Below are 23,635 nucleotides of genomic sequence, written 5' to 3'. Positions count from 1 at the left end.
CCAATATTTCCACTCAGAATATAGAGTTTGTTACATTACATTACAGCAGTGGTCCCCAACCTGCGGGCCGCGGCCCGGTGCCGGGCCGCAAAGGCCATGGCGCCGGGCCGCGGCTCCCTCTCCCCGCCCCCCACAGTAAAAAACTTCCCAGGCCGCATGCTTGCGGCCCGGGAAGCTTCTTACTGCGGGAGGGCGGGGAGAGGGAATCAGGTCCGGGCCGCGCATCGCGCATGCATGGCCCGTGCGGGCACGGCCCACGGGCGCAGCCCGATGCATGGGCGCGGCCTGCGCGGGCGCGGCCCGATGCCCTGCCAGTCCCCAGCCTCAGAAAGGTTGGGGACCACTGCATTACAGTACTATGGGCCACTATGGGCAGCTATGTCTACCCCAACTGAAGTGCACCCGGGGTATAGGACAACCCCCCCACTTGGAGGCATGTTTTTCAGGAGGGGAAAGTAGTCTTATACGCCAGCAAATACTGTATATGCATCAAGGACAGTGACCACGAGCAAATTAACACTGCCCAAGTTTTGAGTCCCCCCACACACATTTTAATCAGGCACTGTATGCTCTTCCAAACTGAAATTGTACTGTCTAGCCTCAATTATTCCCCCCTCCACTTGGTTCAATTTCTGTGACAAACACTGACTGCTCCTTGTCAAGCAGGAAGCTTTTAATAGACTGTGCTGACCTCTAAACTGAAACAACCCTTCTTTCCTGGCCTGTAGAGTTTAAAGTCTCCATCAGTTCTGACGTGTTGTTCGGCGGCGCCTTGTTGGTGGTGAATCTCTCGCTCATCTCCATGGTCTTGATTGCGCTGCCACTCCATCTGATCCCTCAGTTTGGACTGTTAGGTGCATGGGTAGGGTTTATAACATCAAAAAAAAAAAGGACAGGAGGGAATAAAAAAACAAAAATGGGTAAAAGTAGACGACTGAAATCTACAAGACAAAGAAAAGCGTGAACAGAAAAACCAACTTAAACGCAGTGGCATAAGAAAGTGAAGAGAACAGAACTAAAATGAGGATGAGCAAAACAATGGGCTGAAACATCTGAAAAGCAAAAAAGAGAAAGAGAGGGGAAAGAATGCAAACACTGGTTATGAGGCGCATGCAATGAGGATGCATGAGTCAAACCAACAGCAAGCATACAAGTTATGGGGAATAGGGGATATAAGGCTTTCTCTCCTTACTTGTGCTGTGCAGAAAAGCCATATCATCCAGTGTGGCAGCTGTGGCAGTACTGACATTGAGCCCAGGGGAAATGCGTTACGAAAGGCAGTCCTTCGCTGGCTACAGTGCTTCTTGCTCACCCCTTGATTATGTGAGAGAGCTGTAAGCAGGCTTTTCAAGAATATAACTTATTTTATTTTAGATTTTTATTTTTGGCAAGATATTTTGAGAAAACACTTGAATGAGCATAAGAGGACAATATCTCTTTACACAATTGTCAGGAAATAAAGGTACAATGGTCTTTGAAAATAAAATTTATTTTGGCATTTGCCTGTCGGTCACCATTTTAAGTTGAAATAACAACAAAACAACCACAAGTAAAATACAGCATCAGCTGTAATAGTTCAGGGGGGGAAAGAACCCATATTCCTTTTGCCTCTGTTACATTAGCCTTTTGCCACGAGGAACAGCCTCTGAACCAAAATAGCAGAGAGTTTGGGGCGGGCGGGGGGGGGGGGAGAGCAAAGCTTACAAAATGTTTTATAGTTTATAGTTCAAAATCATAACAAAACAGCAATGAATAAGATCAGCACCAGTGAGGCAAAAAAGAGTGTCCTCCTCCCACAAAGAACCAAAAACCAGATAAGCCCACCTACCTGGAAGTCTGTGATTAGCTCCTTTGTCTGGTTACCAATGGGAGACTCTCGGGATAGGGATGTCATTGTGGATAGAAAACTGGAAGACTCTGTAAGATGAGGAAGAGGGGAAAGGTCTTCCATTTGTTCTTTCAGGCCTTCCCCAACCTTGTCAACCTTCTCCAGGAAGGTTTGCAGTTCTTTCTGGAAAGTTTTCATCCTTGAATTGATTGTATCCAAAAGTTCTGGTTCATTTTTCATCTCTCTTCTTTCTTCCTCTTTTTCAAAACCTTGCTCAGATGATTTACTGCTGGTTATGTGCACTTTTGCTTCATAAATTAAGCTATCAGTGTCAGTGATGAGACGATCCACAGCTCTTTCCAGACGTTCAGCCTCACGTCTGATGTTGATCAAAGATTCTGCATCGTCTTTGGTCCTTGTGAATTCACTAGAGCATGGATCACTAACTTCTGATGGCTTCCCACTCCCAAATCCTGATGTCTTTTCATACAAATCTTCTGACTCACTCTCACCCCCAATAGGTCCCTCTCTCTTTGGCTGAGGTAGACGGCCCTCTTCATTGTCACTCTCTTTTTTCCCTGTGTCGCTTTCAGCATCGCTGTCCCTCGGACTTGAAGTCCGCAGACCTAGATGTGAGGCAAGATCATAGCGTTGCACGTTGGACATCAAAACACGATTCTCATACTGGAGTTTCATCACTTTGCCACTCAGTTCATTGATTTGTATTCGGGCTGATTTCAGCTCTTCTTGTAAGGACCCACCACATTTGGAAGCACTATCATCAAGCCAGCTAGACTCCTGTCCAGGCTCAAACTTAAATTTATTTAGTTCATTTGTTAACTGTTTATTGTGATCTTCAATTTCGGAGATGGATCTCCTCAGCAGTTCTGCCTCTTCTTCTACAAACTGCAAATGACGGCGTAGCTCTGTAGCTGACTCCAAAGAGTCACTGTATGGTGAGGTAGGAATGCTTGAAATGTGGTCCTGGCTGAGAGATGCTCTCTCGTACTGACACCTCAAATCCTCCATCTCAGCCTTAATGCCTCTATTTTCTACCTCCAGTTCCACTAATTTTCTTCCCAGTATGTTAGCTTCCTCTTCCACCAATTTTAGGCGAAGCTTCAGTTCAGCCTCTCTTGTGCTGGGTGGTCCTCCAGTCTCCCCGGAAGGAAGGGGACTTTCTACATCTCCATAGATGGACTTGTACTTTTGGAGTTCTTGTTCCAGTTCATCTTTCTCCCTGCCTAACTTGGCCATCTTCTTACGCATTAGCGCTGCTTCTTCTTTGGCAAACTGAAGCTGGCACTTCAAATCAGCACTGTCTTCCTGCCAATAAAAAAGCCAAAACAAAGACAAAAAGAGGATAGTATATGAAAAACCAGTGAACTAGCCATAACACTGTAGAACATGAAAAATGTATATTCTTTACAGAACTGCATTCATTTAAGGCTAGTTTGGTGATTATAAAAGCATCATAGTTCATAGATTCCTATAAAATAGATACAATGTGTATGTACATTTTTTGCATCAGAAAAAGAAATTAATTTTGAATGAGAATTCTATATACATTTAGGTACTTTGGGGCTTTATAAATCCTTCAACAAAATCTATTTATGCCAGCCAAACAGGAGAATTTGTCAAGAACCGTGCAAATTTGTCCACTTCTCCTAGGATCTGCAGAGCCCTCTCTAAGCAAGACTTTGCCGTTTGTCATCAGCACAACAGTATGCCAAACCATGTGGCTGTTTTGAAATTGGGAAATTGTACAAAAATTTAACAAACACACACCATTTTGTGATAACTCATGAAACTGTTCAGGAATGAAAGCAATGCTCTGAACTGGTAATGTTTGAAGGCTTCTTCTGTTCACATAAAACAATGAAAGACTTTTTAATATAATTCATCAACTTGGTTTTCATAGGGCTGAACTTGATCTGTTTACTTGACCATGAAACCCTAGTTGTCTGTACTGTACATTTTACTGGGTAATAGATTTTGTATAGTATTGTCTAATATATTGGCTAACTTAATTGATTACCACATATTTGAATGACAAACTGTGTGATTTTTTCAGCTTTCTGTATTTAAAGTACTTAGTGTACTCGTGTGTTTTTAAGAAACTGTTACCACAACTTGGAGACCTTTAAAAAGTTAAAAATTAAAATCTAATGTGTTTCTATTAACTGGAATACAACTTTAAAAGATAAATGAATTATTCTTATAGGCAGAGATACTAAATGTAAAACCTGACAAAAGACTGACAGAAAAAAATGTTCTTCAAGCCATTATGGCAATTTCTGCAGAGACAAACTAGTCAAAAGCTCCGTTAGTCACAAACAGATGCTATGCACATAATAAAGATTATTTGTTAGTAGTGAATTCCATAAGGTAAGATACAGGTACTACAATGACAGATTAGCTCCACTGACCCTTTTATAGGTCCACTGAACACAGGGTTTATCAGATGTGGAACTCCCTTTGACCAGCGGTCCGCAAACTTCTGCTTGCCGCGGACCGCTGCAGAGTAGTGGGCGGAGAGGGTGGCCTGGGGGCCCGCGCATGCGCGGCAGCCCCAGCACAAACGCGCCTGCGCAGACTGCTGCGCACATGCGTTTGCGCCCAGCAAGGGCACAAAAGCGCGTGCACGGCAGTCCGCGCAGGCGCGTTTGCGCCGCTGCCATGCCGGCGGCCGCAGCTTCCCCTCCTGGCCCCTCCGGGCCGCGAGCAAATCGGCCGCTAAAGCGGCTGATTAGCTTGCGGCTCGGCAAGCTTCTCTTCCCTCCCCTCCCGAAGTGAGAAGCTTGCCGGGCCGCGAGCTAATCGGCCGCTTTGGCGGCTGATTTGCTTGCGGCCTGGCGAGCTTCTTGCTTCGGGGGGGAGGGAAGAAGGAGCCGCGGCCTGGCGCCGAGGCCTTCACGGCCCGGCGCCGGGCCACGGCCCGCGGGTTGGGGACCACTGCCTTTGACTATGGAATCCAGGTTTATAGCCTATATCATCACCTCTACAATTATGTCTTGTTATTTATTTTGGTTGTGCCAGTGCAGCAATTACAATCTGTTTTACAGAAATATTTCTGGAAAATCAGAGCTGACAGCTGTTAATTTAAATTATTATTATTATTATTATTATTATTATTATTATATTTATATTTATACCCCGCCTCCCCCCGAAGGCTCGAGGCGGCTTACATAAACCCGTCCCCTAAAACCATAAAATGACAATAAAAACCAATGATTTACAATAATTGTAACAGCGATGGCGTAGCCTACTCATTTGCTCTCCGCATCCTCATCTACGGTGGGGGGTGACGCTCTCTACCACCAGTTTGTGAGGGGGGGGCTGATCTTCTTTCCGCCCGGCCTCAGTTATAAGCCTGGCGGAAGAGCTCCGTCTTACAGGCCCTGCGGAATGCTGGTAATTCTCGCAGGGCCCTCAGCTCTTCCGGGAGCTCATTCCACCAGGTTGGGGCCAGGACCGAAAAGGCCCTGGCCCTAGTCGAGGCCAGGCGGGCTTCCTTGGGGCCGGGAACGACCAGTAGGTTAGCCCCCGCAGAGCGTAAAGCCCTGCGGGGGATATAGGGCAAAAGGCGGTCCCTCATATATGCTGGGCCTAGACCACGGATGGCCTTGAAGGTCAAAACCAAAACCTTGAACCTGATCCGGAAGGCGACCGGTAACCAATGCAGCTGCCTCAGAACTGGCTGGATGTGAGCCCTCCATGGTGTAGCTGTGAGGACTCTAGCAGCCGCATTTTGGACGAGTTGCAGTTTCCGGATCAAGCCCAGAGGCAGGCCGGTTTTTTAATTAAAATGAACCTGATCCCAATAGGATTTTGAAGCCATTTTCCCTGATGAAGACACATACTCATTGTAAATAGAGATTCCAGAACCAAAAGCTATGTAACATGTTTCAACAGAATCAACCAAGTATTTATATACTCTTTATCTATGGTTCTTCAACCACCTCCAAGATGGTTTAACAAGAACAAGGAGTATATGAATGCTGAAAGCAATTATTAAGGAAGGAACATGTATACCAGCTGATAAGGGCTTGTAGTGATGAAAAACATCAAGAACAAAACACAGAAGTGATGAAAAACTTCAATAACACAAACAATATGAATCAATCAGGGTTGTAGTGCAGAAGCTATGATGAGACTGGATCATACATTCCAAACCACACATCTTTGACCAGCAGGAAGATACAAAGAAAAAGCAATGAGAACAGTGCCAATTTTAGCAGATTTACAACATTCTGCAAGCCCCAATGACGGCAATAGACGTTGTCAATTGGAAACACAGCCCTGCTTTAGGTTTGCACTGTGAATCTTTCACTGTTACTTCTCCAGTGGTCTTGAACAGGCAGAATGTGGCTATGCACTTACTGCACGTTAAGCCTAATGAGATGGCAGCATAGCTGGTATCCTGGAAACTGGTCTGGTGTGAACATTCCTACCTTGCGTTGAAGGAACAGTTTTCTTTGTGTCCTGACTGCTGCCTGGCATTTTCCAAGAAGCTCCATTCTGCAGCTCTGCTGAACAGAAACTATTTTTTTCAATAAAACTAATTGGGGAAAAGGCATATCGAATACTCTCTTTCAATTCATGTCATTGAACCCACAAATCTGAACCAGCACTTTTGATATTTATACTGCTTCAGGTACATGTCAGTGAAACAGCAGTTTTTGAATCTGCTTTTATCTGGCTGGCTGGAATTGGATTGTTCAGGAGCTTTCAAAATAATGTGTGAATGTTTCATACTTAGGATTGCACGATTTTCTTGGCCACCTTGCAAAGGTAGATGGGAAAATATCATCCAGATATAAGCTACAGCGACCGAGTGGGACACAGCCACAGTATCCTTAAGTATTGTTCACCAGGCAGTTGCATTTAATATAACAGAACCAAAAGATTAAAAGTCATGGGATGGGACTAATAGCATATTTCTGACAAAGTCAAAATGCAAATTGAATTCATATTCAAAAGAACTTGGATATTTACGGTTAGAGAAAGCATCCAACCACAGAAAAGCTATGTTGATACCTGATAGCTAAGAACAGGCTAAAAGATGGGAAGAACAGGATAAAAGATTTTCAAGTTCAATTCAGTCCCATACTTGTTAATTCTGGTTCATGGTCATATTCATCCACTGGACAAGACTGAAGAAACTCCTAGAGTCTAACTCTGTCAAGTGCATAGGGAGTGAAACAGATTTACATTTCCCTAGGAGTAGGCATGTGATTTTCTGTTGCAGACTGAGAACAACTTCTCCATGCTTTATGCCTCTTTTGACAAACGTAGCTTGCTTAGGTTACAACAGGGATTTCCACTCTTCCCCATGTCCATTTCATGGTTTAGGCAAGTTATTGGAATTTTCAGCCCCTTTTTGTGAAAAAAAATATTGTGCATGTTTACTCTGGGCCTCCCCCCCACCCAGTTCTATTCTGGGTGCAGATTTGGGCATGTGTGTGAGAAAGGATGTAAAAAAATTCATAATGTTCCATGTAAACCGCCCAGAGCTGTAAAGAATGGGCGGTATAGAAATCCAAATAAATAAAGGAAGGAAGGAAGGAAGGAAGGAAGGAAGGAAGGAAGGAAGGAAGGAAGGAAGGAAGGAAGGAAGGAAGGAAGGAAGGAAGGAAGGAAGTCTTTTATCATTGCCAAAAGTCAGTAACTCTGCATAGCTAAAGGGAAAGGTGAAAAGGGCCATCACAAGGGCCAGCCAGTCTGCTCAGCTACTTTCTCCAAGAAACAGAAGGACACAGTTACTCCTAAACAGGTTTGGTTCACCGCCCAAGCAGTCACACCAAAGGGAGCACCAGCATTCTGCTGGGTCTTAGTTTCCGAGATATGATGAGATTGGGCTTTCCTGGGCTATCCAGGTTGGGTCATGTTTCAAAATGAAATAAGCAGGATAACACAGAAACAGCCTGACGGAGATCTGCTCCAGAGATACTCACGGAGACCGTTTATGCACTGGGAACTTCACTGCCCCAGCTCTCGTGCAGGAGCACAAATAAGGGGCGGATGAGGTGCACCAAGCCAAATGCTCCCCCGTGTGGGTGCAGGAAGAGGTGGGGCAACCTGCCACGACTAAAACTCCAGCCTGCAGCCTGGCATGAAACCTCCAGTGCATAAACGGTCTTAGTGGTTCTTTATTACACCACCTCTGGTTCTTCTGAGCACCAGTCCCCAGCACCCACCCTATATTTCTGGAAGATGGACAAAGCCCTTGCCTGTTAAAGCCTGCAGCTGTATGTCTGCCAGACCATGTCTGGCAATTGACAGTTGATCATAGGGCTTGGAATTTACCTTTCTGGTGAATTGGTATAACAATGGTCCCCTTTTCTCCTTCCTAGCTGAGCAGTGACATGCTGAGTGGGAGAGATGGATCACCCTATGTAGTTGACTGTTGGTTCCCATCCAGAAATAGCTGTGGCAGTTGCAGACGTGACTCTCTGCAATGTGCAGAGTAAATACCACTGAGCTACTCAAAACTGAGTTTGGCTAATAAGTCACAGTTTATGTGTTTTTATGATGTTTGATGCATTTCTACATTTATAATGTTTACTTTTCTGTGTATTTATACACTTGTTATCAATGAATTGAATACTCTACAACTGTAGGCTTGTCACATGTGTTCATACTATTGGGGGTTCAAGTGGTGTTTTCAATTTACCCCCATTTTTTTTTTATACTCTCTTACTCAGCTTACCCTAGGGTCATTAGAGCTTGGGAGCTAAGCAGGGTTAGCCAAGGCTTGTATTTAGATGGTGGAAGATTGGGCTCACTATGCAGAAGGAGGCAATGGAAAACCACCTCTGCTTGCCCCTTGCCTGAAATGCCCCTGGATGAAGCACCATGAAGCTCTTGTAACTTGACAGCACCTTCTTCTTCTTTTTGTACTAGTATACTTTTGTCTTACATTCCTGGAGGATGTTTGTCCCACACCCCAAGTTGCTTCTTTTGTTCCTTTTGTGACTGGAGTTGCTTACACCCATCTTCTCCTTACAGAACTGTGCTACTGGGGCCCAAGGCCAAAGTAAGCTGCACAGGTGGTCAGGTAGGTCACTAATACTGTAGCCCATAAATCAATTGTCCCAGAATACTCCTGGAGCGGTATAATTCACTTCATTGAGGACTGCATCTTATCCCTCCTAATTCAAGAGACATATGGGAAAACTGTGTAAGATCATGCAAAGGTATGAAGTGAAGTGTCCTCAGTACACCAGCAGACAAAACTACTTGGTTTTAATTCTTTATTCTGGGGTTAATGTCTAGCTACACCCAAAGAATGAATACAAGCAAACTAATTTCAATTGATTCTAGACAACTAATGACAGAAGCCAGCCTTCTTCAGAACTCCAGGAAACCCAAGTTGTGAGTATTACTAAATTAAATGTATATGTTCAATCATAATCCTGATTAATTTGCATTAGTACAAATAGTTTAACTTGTGGAAGTGGCTGATCCTTGCATCTGACCTTCATGCACACATGGTTTGCACAGAATACCTATGCATAGGCTCTGCATATGTGATTGGGAGTATGTGCACAGACTCCATGCACATGATGAGTCTGAGTACATGAATGAATACATGACATACTATTAGATTTCAACCAAGCAATATCTGTAATACTTCATGTTTAACTAAACCCACTTTTCCGTATGAAGCATCATATGTCAAACTTAGACCCTTTTTACTTTCTTGACCATTCTTATGGTTTGTTATCAGCTTTCACTGTAACTCAGCCTATATATGAGGTTGTCAATGAAAGGAGCATCAGTTTTCAGTGTACTCTATATGCAATCATTTTGCCAAAGCTTTTCAGCAAACATATTATTACTTTATCATAAAAGGGCTACTCTTATGGAACATATGAAAATATGTCCAATGCATACAGCTTTGTCTGTGGAAGATAGGGAGTCTTTTAGTATTATAAATGTAAAGGTATCCCCTGTGCAAGCACTGAGTTATGTCTGACCCTTGGGGTGAGGCCCTCCAGCGTTTTCATGGCAGACTCAGTACGGAGTGGTTTACCAGTACCTTCCCCAGAATGATTTTTCAACAAAATTGCAAGGACTCCTCAGTTAGTGGAAATCCAATCTTGCTCAATTTATTTAACATCTAATGAAAAAACTTCAGCTACTATAGTAAGCTCTGAAAAGAAGAGAAATTCAAACCAATATTTTTCCAGGGGAGAATCATGCTTCAGGAATTCAATAAGATCTGCATCCAAGTAGGGCAGGCAGATTGCTTCACTTTTCTATTTTAATCAGGTTAAAAGAAACTGATATCTAGAGATCACATGCTGTTCGTCTTGCATGAAAAACAAAGCCTTTGTATTTGAGAGAATAATATGCTATGTGTTGCTTTAGTGTGTGAAATGCATTTTGTGCCAAGATGCTCATTATCACAAAAAACCTGGGCACCTAGGATAAATTTAGTTTATGTCCCTGAGCAATGTATGTTCCAAATACTTTCTGAGACAAGATAATATTATTTTCTATATGAAAAAACTGTCTAATTTTGTTTGATATGACACCCCAACAAGGCATTTAAAATATTAAAATGATGTACTGTTCCAAAACTGCATCCAATTTATAAGGACATTTAGATTAGATGACTGCTGTATTTCAGACACAATCCCAATTCCCCAGCAAACAAGAACATTTATTTGCCTACTGGTCATAAAAATGAGAATGAAATTCATGTGTGTGCTTGGGAAAAATACCTGAGCAAATGCCTTCTTTTCTTTGTGAATATCCCTGCTTCCTCTTCTCTTCAAAGAACTCTGAAATAAATATAATTGAAAGCCAATTAATGACCAAGTTGCATTCAAAAAGCAAAAGTTACAGAAAGATGACTGAAATAATGGTATGAAAATCATTATGGTACTGCCCTTATCCTTGATCTGGAAACTACAACTGGTCCAGAACTCAGGTCCAGGGTCCTCACAGCAACACCTTGGAGGTCCCACATTCAGCCCATCCTCCGACAGCTGCGCTAGCTTCCACTGAATTCTGGATCAGGCTTAAGGTTTTGGTTATCACCTTTAAGGCCATCCACGGTCTGGGCCCAGTATACCTAAAGGATCATCTCTCTGAATACACCTCTCAAAGAGCCTTGTGCTCTACTATCTCCAACCTCCTGATGGTCCCTGGCCTCAAGGAAGCCTGCTTGACCTCAACCAGGGTCAGAGCGTCTTCCATCCTGGCCCCCACAAACTCCCAGAGGAGATCAGGGCCCTGACGGAACTTGAGCAGTTCTGCAGGGCCTGGAAAAGGGAGCTCCTCCACCAGGCATTTGGTTGAGGTCAATCTGAACCACTGTTTCCCACCGGCCCCCCAAGCCTCCCTCTGACAATCATTACAGATGCGTCCAAACCACTGGTCCTCAGTATGAGTTAATCAATGTTAATCAATGTTTCTAGTATTCTACTGTTCTACAATGTTTATTACTATCACTATCTTTATGTCATTGTTGTTGTTGTTACCACATCACTATAAACTGATTTAATCGTACAGTTCCCGTTTTATATTAATCGCCCTGAGTCTTCTGGGAGGGCAGTATATAAAATAAATAAATAAATCTCCATGCTGTTCCTGGGAGTCCACTGGCCCTCAAGAGTGCACCTCTGAGGGGGAACAGTAGATTGAAGCACATAGAGGGAGAAAGGAATGTCACCTTTCATGCTGCCTGAATTATATATGTTGGCCGTACTCTCCCCAAAATTTGCAAAACAGCTTGAAATGAAAACCAGCTTACTGACAATATTTGTAAAATCAATACTATCTAAATCAGCACAATAAAATCAGAAAGCAGCAGGATAAATTAACAAAAGTTACATGCAATGAAACTTGCATAAACTTATACTGTTATATTGATTTTGAGAGTGTTCTATGTAAATGTTTCAAAATGTCTTATGTAAACCACCTAGAGCCATGGGGAAGGGCAGTATAAAAATCTAAACAAATAAACAAACAAATAAATAAGTTAAAATAATAAACATTGCTAAAATATTTTCCTACCCATATACAACTGTCACCAAGGCTTTACTGAATCTTTTCGTGTTCGGGAGCAAAGTTTCAGAAACATTGGAGACAAGTCAGGGAAACCCAAGGAGGTACATAAACGCACCATGATGTTGTGGGAAAGCAGGAAGGAAAATCCACTTCCCAGTAGTATTGAACCTGGAGCATATAACCCATACAGATTTTTTTCTTGCTCAGCTCAATCTTGATGGGTTAGGGGAAATTTCTTTACCCCTTCTGAGAGCCAGATTCAAAATGCAATTCTGTCCTGCTAACATGTACCACTTGGACCAGTTATATACTTTCAGCCTGATCTACCTCACAATACTGTTGTGAGGCTAAAAAGAAGAACACGAGAATGACATAAGCCACTTTGGATCCCCAATAAACGAAATGTGGGGTATAAATTAAGTCAATAAATAAAAATACATTTTGCCTCTCTTCTGAACTCCTATTTAGTTATATTTCATATTTATACATTTTCACACTTGAGTATTTCAAGTGAATCAATTCTGAGCACCATCCAAAAAGTTGATTCTAGCCCATAAATATGTATGCATCAATAAGTCTACTAGCCTTCAAGAAACAATACTCCTTTTTACTTTGGTTTTTATTATTTGACTACGCATTGCAGAGAGTGATCATCTTCAGGCATTCATCCATGCTTTCAATCAATATTTATAGAAGGAAGTGGGATTATGTCTATTGCTTCATCCCTACTATCTGCATGTTTGATGTCTCTAGATAATACCCCTGCATGTAGAATTATATGCACATAGGTACCTCCATACAACTGAGCCCCTGCCTTTTGTGGTATTTCCCATCATGCAATGGTGCATGTGCAAAGAGAGACTTATTTCAGATGTTCAGCTGAACATGCAAGATTTGGGTACAGACCTACTAGGGACAAGTCTCTATTATATGTGACTAGTGAACACTTGGATGGACATCTGAAAATAATGTAAAAAAAATCTGTTGGATCTGATCAGTGGTCCATCTAGTATAGCATCCTGTTCCACCCAGTAGAAAACCAGTTCCTCTGGATGGCCGGCAACTGGTCATAGATACCAAGGCCTTAGCCTGATGTTGCCCCCTAGCTCTGAGATTGAGAAGTTTAGTTGTCTGAATCCCACTGTTATTTTAATATCAGAAGGTATGAGTCCTTGCTCAACACATGCAAGGATTAAAATCTGTAATATTTAGAATGAAAAGCCTACATGATCACTATATGCCAGCTGTGATTCAACAGTACTCTCCATCACCAGTATTTAGAGACAACTCTAAACTGCATACACTGAGTATCCTCTTAAGCATTCAATATTGCATCAATTTATAGTTAAGTGCATACTGAATCAAAATCACACAGAGCTTGAAGAAACCACAAAGGGTCATCCAGTTCAGCCTTTCACATTCTCAGGGACTTAAAAATTCATACACTCCTGACAGATGCTCATCCAATCTCCTCCTAAAAACTTCTAGCGAGGCAGCATACCCCATCTACAAACAGCCCTCATAACCAGAAAACGTTTTCTGATATTTAAGTAGAATCCCCTTTCCAATAATTTGAACCCACTGCACCTAATCCTTGTCTCTAAAGCTACCATCAACAAGTTGGTCTCCTCTTCAACATGTCTACATTTTACGTAATTAAACATAGCTTTCATATCACCCATTGCCCACCTCTTCATCAAGCTATACATATCAATCTATCTGTGCATGCACAAAAAATCTCACACCTTGAATAAAATTCTATTTGTCTTAAAAATGCCATTGGACAAAAATGTTGTTCTGCTACTTCAAACCAACGCAGCTACTACCCTTGCAAGGCATGGATTGGAACCCCTCAACCATCCTAGTTGCCCTTCTCTGAGTAAGTTCCAAGTTGTCAATATCCTTCTTGAACTGCAGCAACTACAACTGGTAGTAGAACTTCCTTTGCTCTGGATTAGATACTCCTAACAATGGAGCCTAATATCGCATTAGTCTTCTTAGTTGCTATACTGAACTGTTGACTCATATTGAACTTATTGTGCACCAGAACACCTAAGTCCCTTTCACATGTACTACTATTAAGCCAGGTATCCCCCATCTTTATACTTATGCATCACATTTTTATTAACCAAAATAATATTTTACACTTCTTCCTATTAAAATTAATTTTATTGGCTATTGCCCAATTTTCCAATCTATCCAGATTTCTTTGACTAGTAGTTCTGGTGTATTAACCACCCCACCCAATTTAGTGTCATTTACAAATCTGATCAATGTACCTTCTATTGCCTCATCCAAATCATTAATGAAAATGCTAAACAATCCCAGCCCCAGCACAGATTCCTGCTGTATACCACTGGTCATCTATGGGTTCCATCAGCCAGCCAATGACAAAGCCATTTGATTGTGACCTTATCCATCCCTGTTTTTACTAACTTTCCCACAAGAATATCATGGGGGACTTTATTGCATTAGTCATTTCACTATAAACTTTGCAATACCCAAGTCTGAACATTTTTCATAACTATGATGGTAACTTTTAATTTGAACTAGTTTTTTTATAGCAGTCTCTATAGTCTAGATTCGCCTGGCCTGATCAGAGCTAAGTAGGGTCAGACATGGTCAGTAGTCGTGGAGACCACCAAAGAAGACCTGGTTTGCTATACCACCTCTTCTCATCTGCTGTCTTGAAAACGAGTTTGTTGTGACTTGATGGCATTGACCTGGATAGGCCAGGCTAGCCTGATCTCATCTGATACTGGAAGCTAAAGAGGGCTGACTGTGGTTGGTACTTGGATCAGAGACCACTAAAGAAGTCCAGGGTTGTTATGCAGAGGCAGGCAGTGGGAAACCACCTCTGAATATCTCTTGCATGGAAAATGCTGTGTGTTGTGATAAGTCACCTGTGACTTGCTGGAATTTTCTACCACCACCAGTTTTTGATTGCTTTTAACATTTGTCATTTCATAGATCCAATATTTTAGTTCTACTACTTGTGAAGGAACAGATGGTGAAAGCAGCATTGTGCCGTTGGGACAACAAAACACAGCTTGCTTCAGGGAATGCTCCTCCTATAGAGGCATGTAAATATTGGCTCCAACTCCATGAAGTTGATTGCAGCCTACATAGCAGTGTGAGGTGTCACTGTAAAATAGTGCCCTAGAAACGGTCAGTATACACATTATAGGGTAAATCTAACAACTAATTTTATGAAATTTTAAAATTGCACCCCAAAGGCAAAACTAGAGACAAAATACATACACTGATTTTATTGAGGGCAGATGGCAGGGATAAGGAATGTCCCTGGAGAATATATATGTTATAGTGCTTAAAGTGCTGGATATGGTATAGAGAAGCCTGAGTGTAAATCCTCTCTCAGCAATGAAGTTCTGAGGATGTCCCTGAGCCTAACCTGGCTCACAAGGTTTTGTGAGTATAAAATGAGGAAGAGAGATCTTGCAGCAACCAATGCACTCTAATCACATATAAGGACTGTGTGCTCAAAGCATGTGAATACGTCAATAATCAGGAACATACAGTAGTCAGTAGGTATAATCTTTTCCCCATGAATCTAGCAGTCATAATTTCCCACTAGGTGAAAAAAGGCAACTATGAATTCAGGTGTCTGCAATATGAATTATGGGTAATATGCATTCTGTTTGTTTTCATAAGTAAGAAAGCAGCCAGCTGCAAATTCTTGTTTAGAAACCGCTAATGTTGGAATGTGAAAGAGAATACAATACTGACCTTTCCATGTAAACTTAATATATACAGCATAAGGAACCGCAAAGGAATCATCATCTTGAATTTTCATCTAGCTGCAAGGCAGGACTTGACTTGCCAGATCACTGAACCTTAAAGCTGGGTTTGTAATAACAGATCTATATCTTTCCTCATTCCTATCCAGTTGTCTGCATTACTAGTCTACAAATCTTCTCCATTTAATAATCTTAGTGAACAGGCAAAACAAAGCCATATTTGAAAAATTCTTAAGCATCAGAGGCTAGCATTGTACCTGAAAAGTAAATCTGCTGTCTAAGTAAAAACAGGCTTGAATTCATCTATAGTAGCGATCCCCAACCTGTGGGTCACGGACCACATTTGGTCCTTCGACTAATTGGAGGTGGGCCCCGAAGGACGCCTTCTCCCCCCCCCCCCGGCCCTTTACTTCATCCCCCCCGGCCCTTTACAACACACTTTGGGTGTCATTGTCTCCCATCATTCCCAGATGGGACTATCTCGTTGCAGAGAAACAAGCTCAGGGTTCCCATTGATTTGTCATTGTCATGAGTTAAAATTTCCATGACTTCCAGTCTGGGATCCTGGAGAGCTGCTGCCAATCTGAGTAAACAATACAGACTTCATAGTGTTCAGATATTCAGATCAAGTCTGATTCGAAAATGGTTTGAAAATAGCTCAGTTGCCTAGATGCTTGCATTCAGATGGCATAAATTTCGAGTTGCCAGACCCCTTAGGGCAGCCAGTGGGGATGGATGGGGGGTAAGCTTACTAGGAGCTTATCCCATGTTTTAGCAACATGTCCACATGACTTCGACATGACTCAGAAGTGATGTATGCACATTGGGTTGCCTCTCTGCTTTTGGGGCAAAAACTCTATGGTAGACTTAGCTTCTACCATAGAGATTTTACCAAAAAGCAGAATGTCACCATGATGTACCTACACCACCTTTGTCACATTGAAATCACATAGGCAAGTTGCTGAAATGTCTGGTGTTTCTTCATTTTTTGGGGGGGAGAAGTCCCCCCTGTTGGCCAGCTGATCAGTGGTTGAGAGGTGGGGCCTGGCAGTGGGGAACCCAGTCTGGTATCTCTACTAGGGTTGTGTGCAGTGGCATCCGAATCAGCCATTCCAGGCCAACGCAGCCAGCAGTGCGCCACGGGGGGGGGGAAGGGGAGACGCAGGCGCTGGTGCATCAGTCGGCACACACATGCAGGTGCGCCAAGTTGCACACCAGTGCCTGCACTCCCCCCTCCTCCGTGGTGCAGCGCTGGCTGTGTCACCCTAGAATGGCCAATTCGGATGGCACCGCGCACAACCCTAAATATATTGAAGTTTGATTTACTATTTCCTAAATCAGAGCTTTCAATACATGATGGAAAAATGGAAGAACAGTTTGTTTTTATACCCCAGTTTGCACTGCCTGAGGGAGTCTCAAAGCAGCTTACAATCGCTTTCCCCTCCCCTCCCCTCCCCAGTACAGACATCCTGTGAGGTAGGTGAGGCTGAAAGATCTCTCAGAGAGACTGCTCTATGAGAACAGTGTATAACAGGGCTGAGATGAGCCCAAGATTACCCAGCTGACTGCATGTGGAGGAGCAGGAATCAAAAACAGCTCACCAGATTAGAAACTGCTGCTCTTAACCATTATTACAAGCTGGAAGGGGAAGAAGCATAGCAAACAAGAAAAACAACCCTGCATTCATGTCCAGCACTATCAAGCAGACAGGAATGATGAATGTGAGCTATAATTAATCTCTCTTCCTCTCTACACAAAGGATAAAACGAAGAACCTTAGTTATTGCAGGATCTAATTTTCAAAGCAGTGTTTATGGAAGCTTTGTGTTCCTTTAGTCTGCGGCCATTAATGCAGATAACCTCTCACGGTATGTGAAATTTTTCCAATGAGTATGGAAAATCATATATTTATTGTGGTAAACATCTATCTACATTTCATGTCATGATGACCTGTGCTATATAAGAAATTATTTCTATATATGACAAGAAAGGTACTCAATGAAAATATTTCTCTTTTCATCATGTAGTTCTGTTCAAACCATGATCTCATACCAGTAGGAAATAACTCAGACTATGATTTCTTAGATGAAGCAGCTATTAAAATAAGAAGTCTCAGTACAGTGCCCCCCCCCCCCCGGTTATAGCTTTGCAGGCATTCTTACTGAGCTTGATCCAGTTCCATGGCTTTGGTTCAAGTTCACACACCAAAGGAGAAAATCAAGAGCCACAATCCATCATGGAACTTTAAGTGGCTTTCAAAGTATCGTTTGATTTCAAGGCCAGCTATAAACTGCACTATCAAGTTAATGCAAACACCATTGCCATTTCCCACATCCTTACTCTCCCCCCCCCCCCCATGTCCCACAGCAGAGCTACAATTACAGAACAATCATTAGAGCCTCTGACCTTCAGCAGACCTTTGGAGCTCAATGCAATGCAGAAAAACCACATGGTTTTAAATCCTGCTCCATCGTGCTGATGCTTCAAACAGTGGTGAATGTGGGCATTTGTATGCATATGGATGTTTAGTGCTGTCAAGTTGCCACTGTCTTCTTGTGGCAACCTTTGTCTCTTGGTAGAAAGAGAAGGAAAGACAGCATGGTAGTATAGCCTGATCTCAGAAGCTAAGCAGGGTCAGTAACTGGAAGGGAGACCACCAAGAGGACTCTGCGAAGTCAGCCATTGTCAGTACTTAAATAGGAAACCTGAAAGGAAGACCAGTATTGCTATGCAGAAGAAGGCAACAGCAAACCACTTCTGCATCTTACTTCCCTTGAAAGCCCCTTAACTAAGGTTGCCACAAGAAGACAGTGGCAACTTGACAGCACTAAACATCCATATGCATACAAATGCCCACATTCACCACTGTCTGAATACCAAGGCCTGTGGATCATCTGAACATTATGAACCTTGACAGCATAGAGTCGAGAGAGTGAGCAACTCAGCATGCTTGGACATTGGGGGGCACCTTTCTCACTCCAAGTATGTATAGATGTCATTGCCTCTCTTTGTCTTAACCTGGCAGCTGCCTCTGACCCCTCTTCTCTCTCACTTGTCATCTTATTCTCTCCACATGGCCTTCCATGAGGCCCATGTCTCTGCAGGTCTCTCCTGTAGATAAAATGCCCTCATACTTCTGCACATGTGATGCTGGACAAGTTAGCCACTTGTGACCGGTAAAGTACACTTTAGATAAGGCTTCTCTCCCTCCTTTTGACTACAACTTGAACGTGAACTGGATCTACTTGAACGTTTATTTTTTTTTTGCAACATATGTTTATCTTTTTTGCAACATATTTCTTGGGAGATTTATTTACTGAATTCAGTATCATGCTTCTAAGACTTCTAAAGTCTTCTTCTTCTAAATTACCAAATATCCCAACAAAAATGCCATGGAGCAAGTTTTGCCATCAATTTGCTATCATTTTAGGACAATAGTGCGCCTGGTCCTGACCACTTTCTAAAAACACCTGGCGCTGCCAACAAAGGGGGCATGATGCCTCACTTAAATAATAAAATGTGACTTGCCAACCATTCAAGTCTGCTCAGGAGACATCCCTTCTAATCTTAATGCCCTTTCTTCCACTCCCTACGCACAGATGTCCTATAAACAACTTGAATTGTTTACCAGTGAAGACACAGCAAAATATATGTGGAATTATTTTCTTAAGTGTACATGGTCCTATGTAAACCTATGTATGATGGAATAGAAAATAGTTCTCAGTCAATCTTCAGCTTTCATCACTTCCTTCTATTTCCCTCTAAAAGCTTTTCCAAAGTAATAAGTACATATAATTGTGTAGAGATCTTACCACTTCTAATAATTCGGTGCTTTTCCAACATTGTCAACTCTATATTGCAGCCAGATTTATTAATTCCTATGTTAAAATTATCACTGCTATGAAGTCAGCACAGGGTTAAAAGTCAGATAATTTATAACAGGATTTGTAGCATCTTTTGAGGAATACTCCCAATAGGTCAATATTGGAGACTGCACTCTATGTTGAACTCGAAAAGAAGCCCAAAGATAAAAAAATACTGGGGAGGGGCAAAAAGAGGTCTAGAATAATATCTAAACCAGGCTTACACTGTTTATCTCATTATCCTGATGAATGTCAGCAAGAAATACAATAGTCTGGATGATGTAATAGCCTTTACAATTAGAACATATAATATTGCCAGATAGATATGAGAACAGCAGCACTATTATTAACGGCTGCATATAAAGCTGTACTTCCATCGATAGTTTCATACGACTGCAGAGTGCTTTAAAGGCATATTGCAATAAAAAATTCTGCAGTAAAAAAATTTCTCCCCGTTTTATTTCTGTAAAGCTGCTTAATGCTTTAAAAGCCAATTTAATGAATGTTGGGAATGACAACCATTTTTCAAGTTGACATCATTCAGCTCACATCAATATTTAGATGATGGCTGACAGAACTTTTCTGGATGGTGAAAAATAAGATTTCTTCTTTCTGGTTTTGTACCACACGTAGAAAAGTCTGGCTAGTCGTTCTGTTAACCCAGAGCCAGCAGACCAGACGTCTTCTCCTCACTATGAGAGGAATCAATGGAAGGTAGCCTTTTATTGGACCACTGAGAGATTTCCAGCGGACAGCCAACTTGGTCTGATCTAACAAGACACGTTTTAAGGCAAGAGTGAATTTCACAGGAGCATTTAAAACAGCTTAGTTATGCCTTTAATATTCAGAGATGTTGCACTTTCACTTAGCAAATTTAAAATATATGTTGGTGGATCACTACGATTCTTAGCAAAAAAGAAAGGAAAAGCGGCATGGTTAATTTTGACCAATTAACTCCTGCTCTCTTCATTGATATAGCATGGAACAGATTAATAAACAGATCAAAGTAAGGGAGGGAGCTCTCAGAGACATCTACCTAGTTGATTATTGTTCTTTAATAACATGCCTGTTGAAGATTAGTAGGACAGCACTTCACCCCTAGGTCTACAGGGGGCAAGAAATTGAGTCAGTTACTAGAGGAGAAAGATATACTACCAGCAAAAAGGTTTAAGCCAAAGAATTCACTGGTAACAAGACCTTCAGAAAGTCAGGTCTTATCCAAATTTTGATAATGAGAGTAGAAAAAGAAAATACTCCTTGTCAGTTGGATTTGGGAAGCAGAAGGGAAAGGGCATTGTTAACTCTATAACTGGTATCTGTTTTGCTCACCAGTTTCTACTATACAACTGTTTCCCCAATCAACAGCAGTGGGCCTACCCTTGTCTCTGATCCGGAAACTCCAGCTAGTACAAAATGCAGCTGCCAGGGTCCTCACTGGAACATCTTGGAGGGCCCACATCCAGCCTGTGCTGAGGCAGCTGCACTGGTTACCAATTGCCGTCCGGATCTGGTTCAAGGTTCTGGTTCTAACCTTTAAGGCTTCACGCGGGCTGGGACCCACATACCTGAGGGACCGCCTACCGCCCTATGCCCTCCGCAGGGCTCTGCGCTCTGCGAGTGAGAATCTTCTGGTCGTTCTCGGCCCTAGGGAAGCACGCCTAGCCTCGACCAGGGCCAGGGCCTTTTCGGTCCTGGCCCCCACCTGGTGGAACGAGCTCCCGGGAGAGCTGTGGGCCCTGCGGGAACTTTCAATGTTCCGCAGGGCCTGCAAGACGGAGCTCTTCTGCCAGGTCTATGGTTGAGGCTGGGGCTGCTGTGGTACATCGACTGCTCTCCCCCGGGCTTCTTCTTGAACACCGTTGACCTCCTTCTCCTCCACCCCCCCTTTTTTAGGAAGGGGGGTAGGAAGGGGATCTGATTATTGTGCCGCCATGTTGTGACATTTTAAAGTCTTTTAATGGGAGTTTTAATAGGGTTTTAAGACACTGTAACCCGCCATGAGCCATTTGGGAGTGGCGGGAAATAAATCAAAATCAAAATCAAAATCAAAATCAAAATCAAAATCAAAATCAAAATCAAAATCAAAATCAAAATCAAAATCAAAATAATAATAATAATAATAATAATAATAATAATAATAATTCCTCTTTTTTTCAAATGTAGTCGTGTAAATCCTGAGAAGTCTAAACTACTCTTTTCAGTATGGAAAGCCATATTTGAACAAAATTTATTCCAGTCAATAATTTTCTGTGATAAGTGACTGAAACATGGAGGATAGATTCCAAAAAGTCTGTTGACGTTCTTTGGGGAACAAGTATCTAAACTATTCTGATAGTGGAAGTGCCAGCAACATAAACAGTCTTAATATTGCAAGAAGATTTATTAGAAATGGGCCATTTAAAAATGGATGTTTACATCAAAATTCCCATTCCAGAATAATCCACTGCCACAAGACATGATGTTGTGATAAAGAAGCATAAATTACTAGACTTGTAATCTTAATTGAAATTATTCTTAAAGTAGTTTCAGGGGTATTGCAATTTTAGTTGGAGAAGCCAAGAAGTTGGCAAGACAAAAGACACAGATGCTAAGCTGATATAGGGTCAGCTAAGTGAAAAGTTCTGCCACTCAAGGGTTCAGTGGGGGGCACCTTTCCCCCTGTTTAGGAATACAATAGTAATACCATGTTCCTAAACAAACAAACTTGGGTGCTTTGGTAATTTGGAGTACGGGTGATTATACTAAAGAAGCTAAGGCACAACTGAGTAACAAACTACATTATATTAAAATTCAGGATAACCCTACAACAACCATTAAAAAGGAAATATTGGAAGTTTTGCAAGAAAGCTTATTTGAAAATTATATTGATTAAAATACCTACAAATTTTGTTAGAAACAGATGAAAGAATTCCACAATTTTACTTACTCAGCAAAGGTACAATTCCAGTATTTGGTAGGCCTATCATGTCAGGGTGTTGATCAATCCTGGGACCCCTAGCCATGTATTTAGATCGTTTTATACTTTTATCTTTTTTTTTCTTCCTTTATCATTGCACTTCAACAATTTCATTCATTTCAGTCATTTCTATCAAGCGTTTCAGCCTCACAGCCCACTAAGGCAAATAAGAGCCCTATCAACACTCTTCACTCCCCCAGCTTTGCACTGACAAATAACTAGAGACAGCGCTTCCGTCTCATTTCCCTAGTCTGTCACCCTCCTAATCTTTCTCTTCTGCCACACTGACCCTTTACTGAGGAATAGGTCAGAGCTTGTTAACTAGATGAGACATAGAGCTGCACATATCTTTCTCTGACTTAAAAAAAAAGAAAACATTTTTTGAACATTGGTTCAGATGGGTAGCTGTGTTGGTCTGAAGCAAGAGAACAAAGTTTGAGATCAACAGAACCTTGGTCTCTTAGCTGTTGGTCTCAAATTTAATTCTAGGCCTAAGTTTTGTGCACATGCACGCTCCTTCACTGTGAGGTTGAATTGAGTGTTTGAAGGGAAAGTCCTTTCAAGCTGTTATACCTCGTCAAACTCCCATGACTATTTCTGAAGTTTGTAAACATCAGGAAAAAAGTGCATGTGGCTGCATGCCATGCCCACTTGGGCCTTCACAGAAAGAATACTGACTACTGAGGAACAAAATCAGAGTCCGGTGGCACCTTTTATTGTGCTGCTTCAGACCCAGCTGGCTACCCAGTTGAATCTACTGAGGAACAATTATATTTTCTCAGTATTTTTCGGTTTGGGTCTACTGAACCCATAAGAATTTTGGGATTCCTGAAAAAGCCCAGACTCCAATATCAATAAAATATTCTGACCTGGGTGGGATTTTTTTGTTGTAATTTAAAATGTTCTCAAGTCCATTAAACAAACCGAAAAACACTGAGACTCATTCCACACTTGTTGGCTAATGTACTTTCACAGCAGTTTAGTAGTAGATTTTCCCATTTTGCACAGGAAAATTGAAGGTGCATTATCCAGTGGGTGTGGAATGAGGCTGAGAGAGAAAAGGGAGTAGTAAATGCAGGTTTACTGTACAGTTCTAATGCCAAACCACAGACACAAGGAAGAGCAGAAAAAGTGACAAGGACTATAATTATTTTGCATGCAAAGGGGAGGAGTTACTGCTGAATATATAAATCAACTTTCCATGTCAG

At 42.0% G+C, this 23,635-nt stretch overlaps 1 protein-coding gene across 1 annotated transcript in view; it reads right to left on the bottom strand.

The window, feature by feature from the left end:
• The window catches only part of MTCL1 (microtubule crosslinking factor 1), a 95,335-nt gene that overhangs the window by 37,091 nt on the left and 34,609 nt on the right, over positions 1 to 23,635 (bottom strand). The window contains 3 exon segments of the mRNA XM_077352750.1: positions 692 to 847; positions 1,829 to 3,154; positions 10,561 to 10,620. Coding sequence (XP_077208865.1) covers positions 692 to 847; positions 1,829 to 3,154; positions 10,561 to 10,620 — 1,542 coding nt within the window.

The sequence above is a fragment of the Paroedura picta genome, chromosome 9, assembly GCF_049243985.1.
Source record: "Paroedura picta isolate Pp20150507F chromosome 9, Ppicta_v3.0, whole genome shotgun sequence".
Lineage (NCBI taxonomy): Eukaryota > Metazoa > Chordata > Lepidosauria > Squamata > Gekkonidae > Paroedura > Paroedura picta.
Note: the sequence above shows the minus strand (reverse complement) of the source record. Positions and strands in the feature narration are given on the sequence as shown.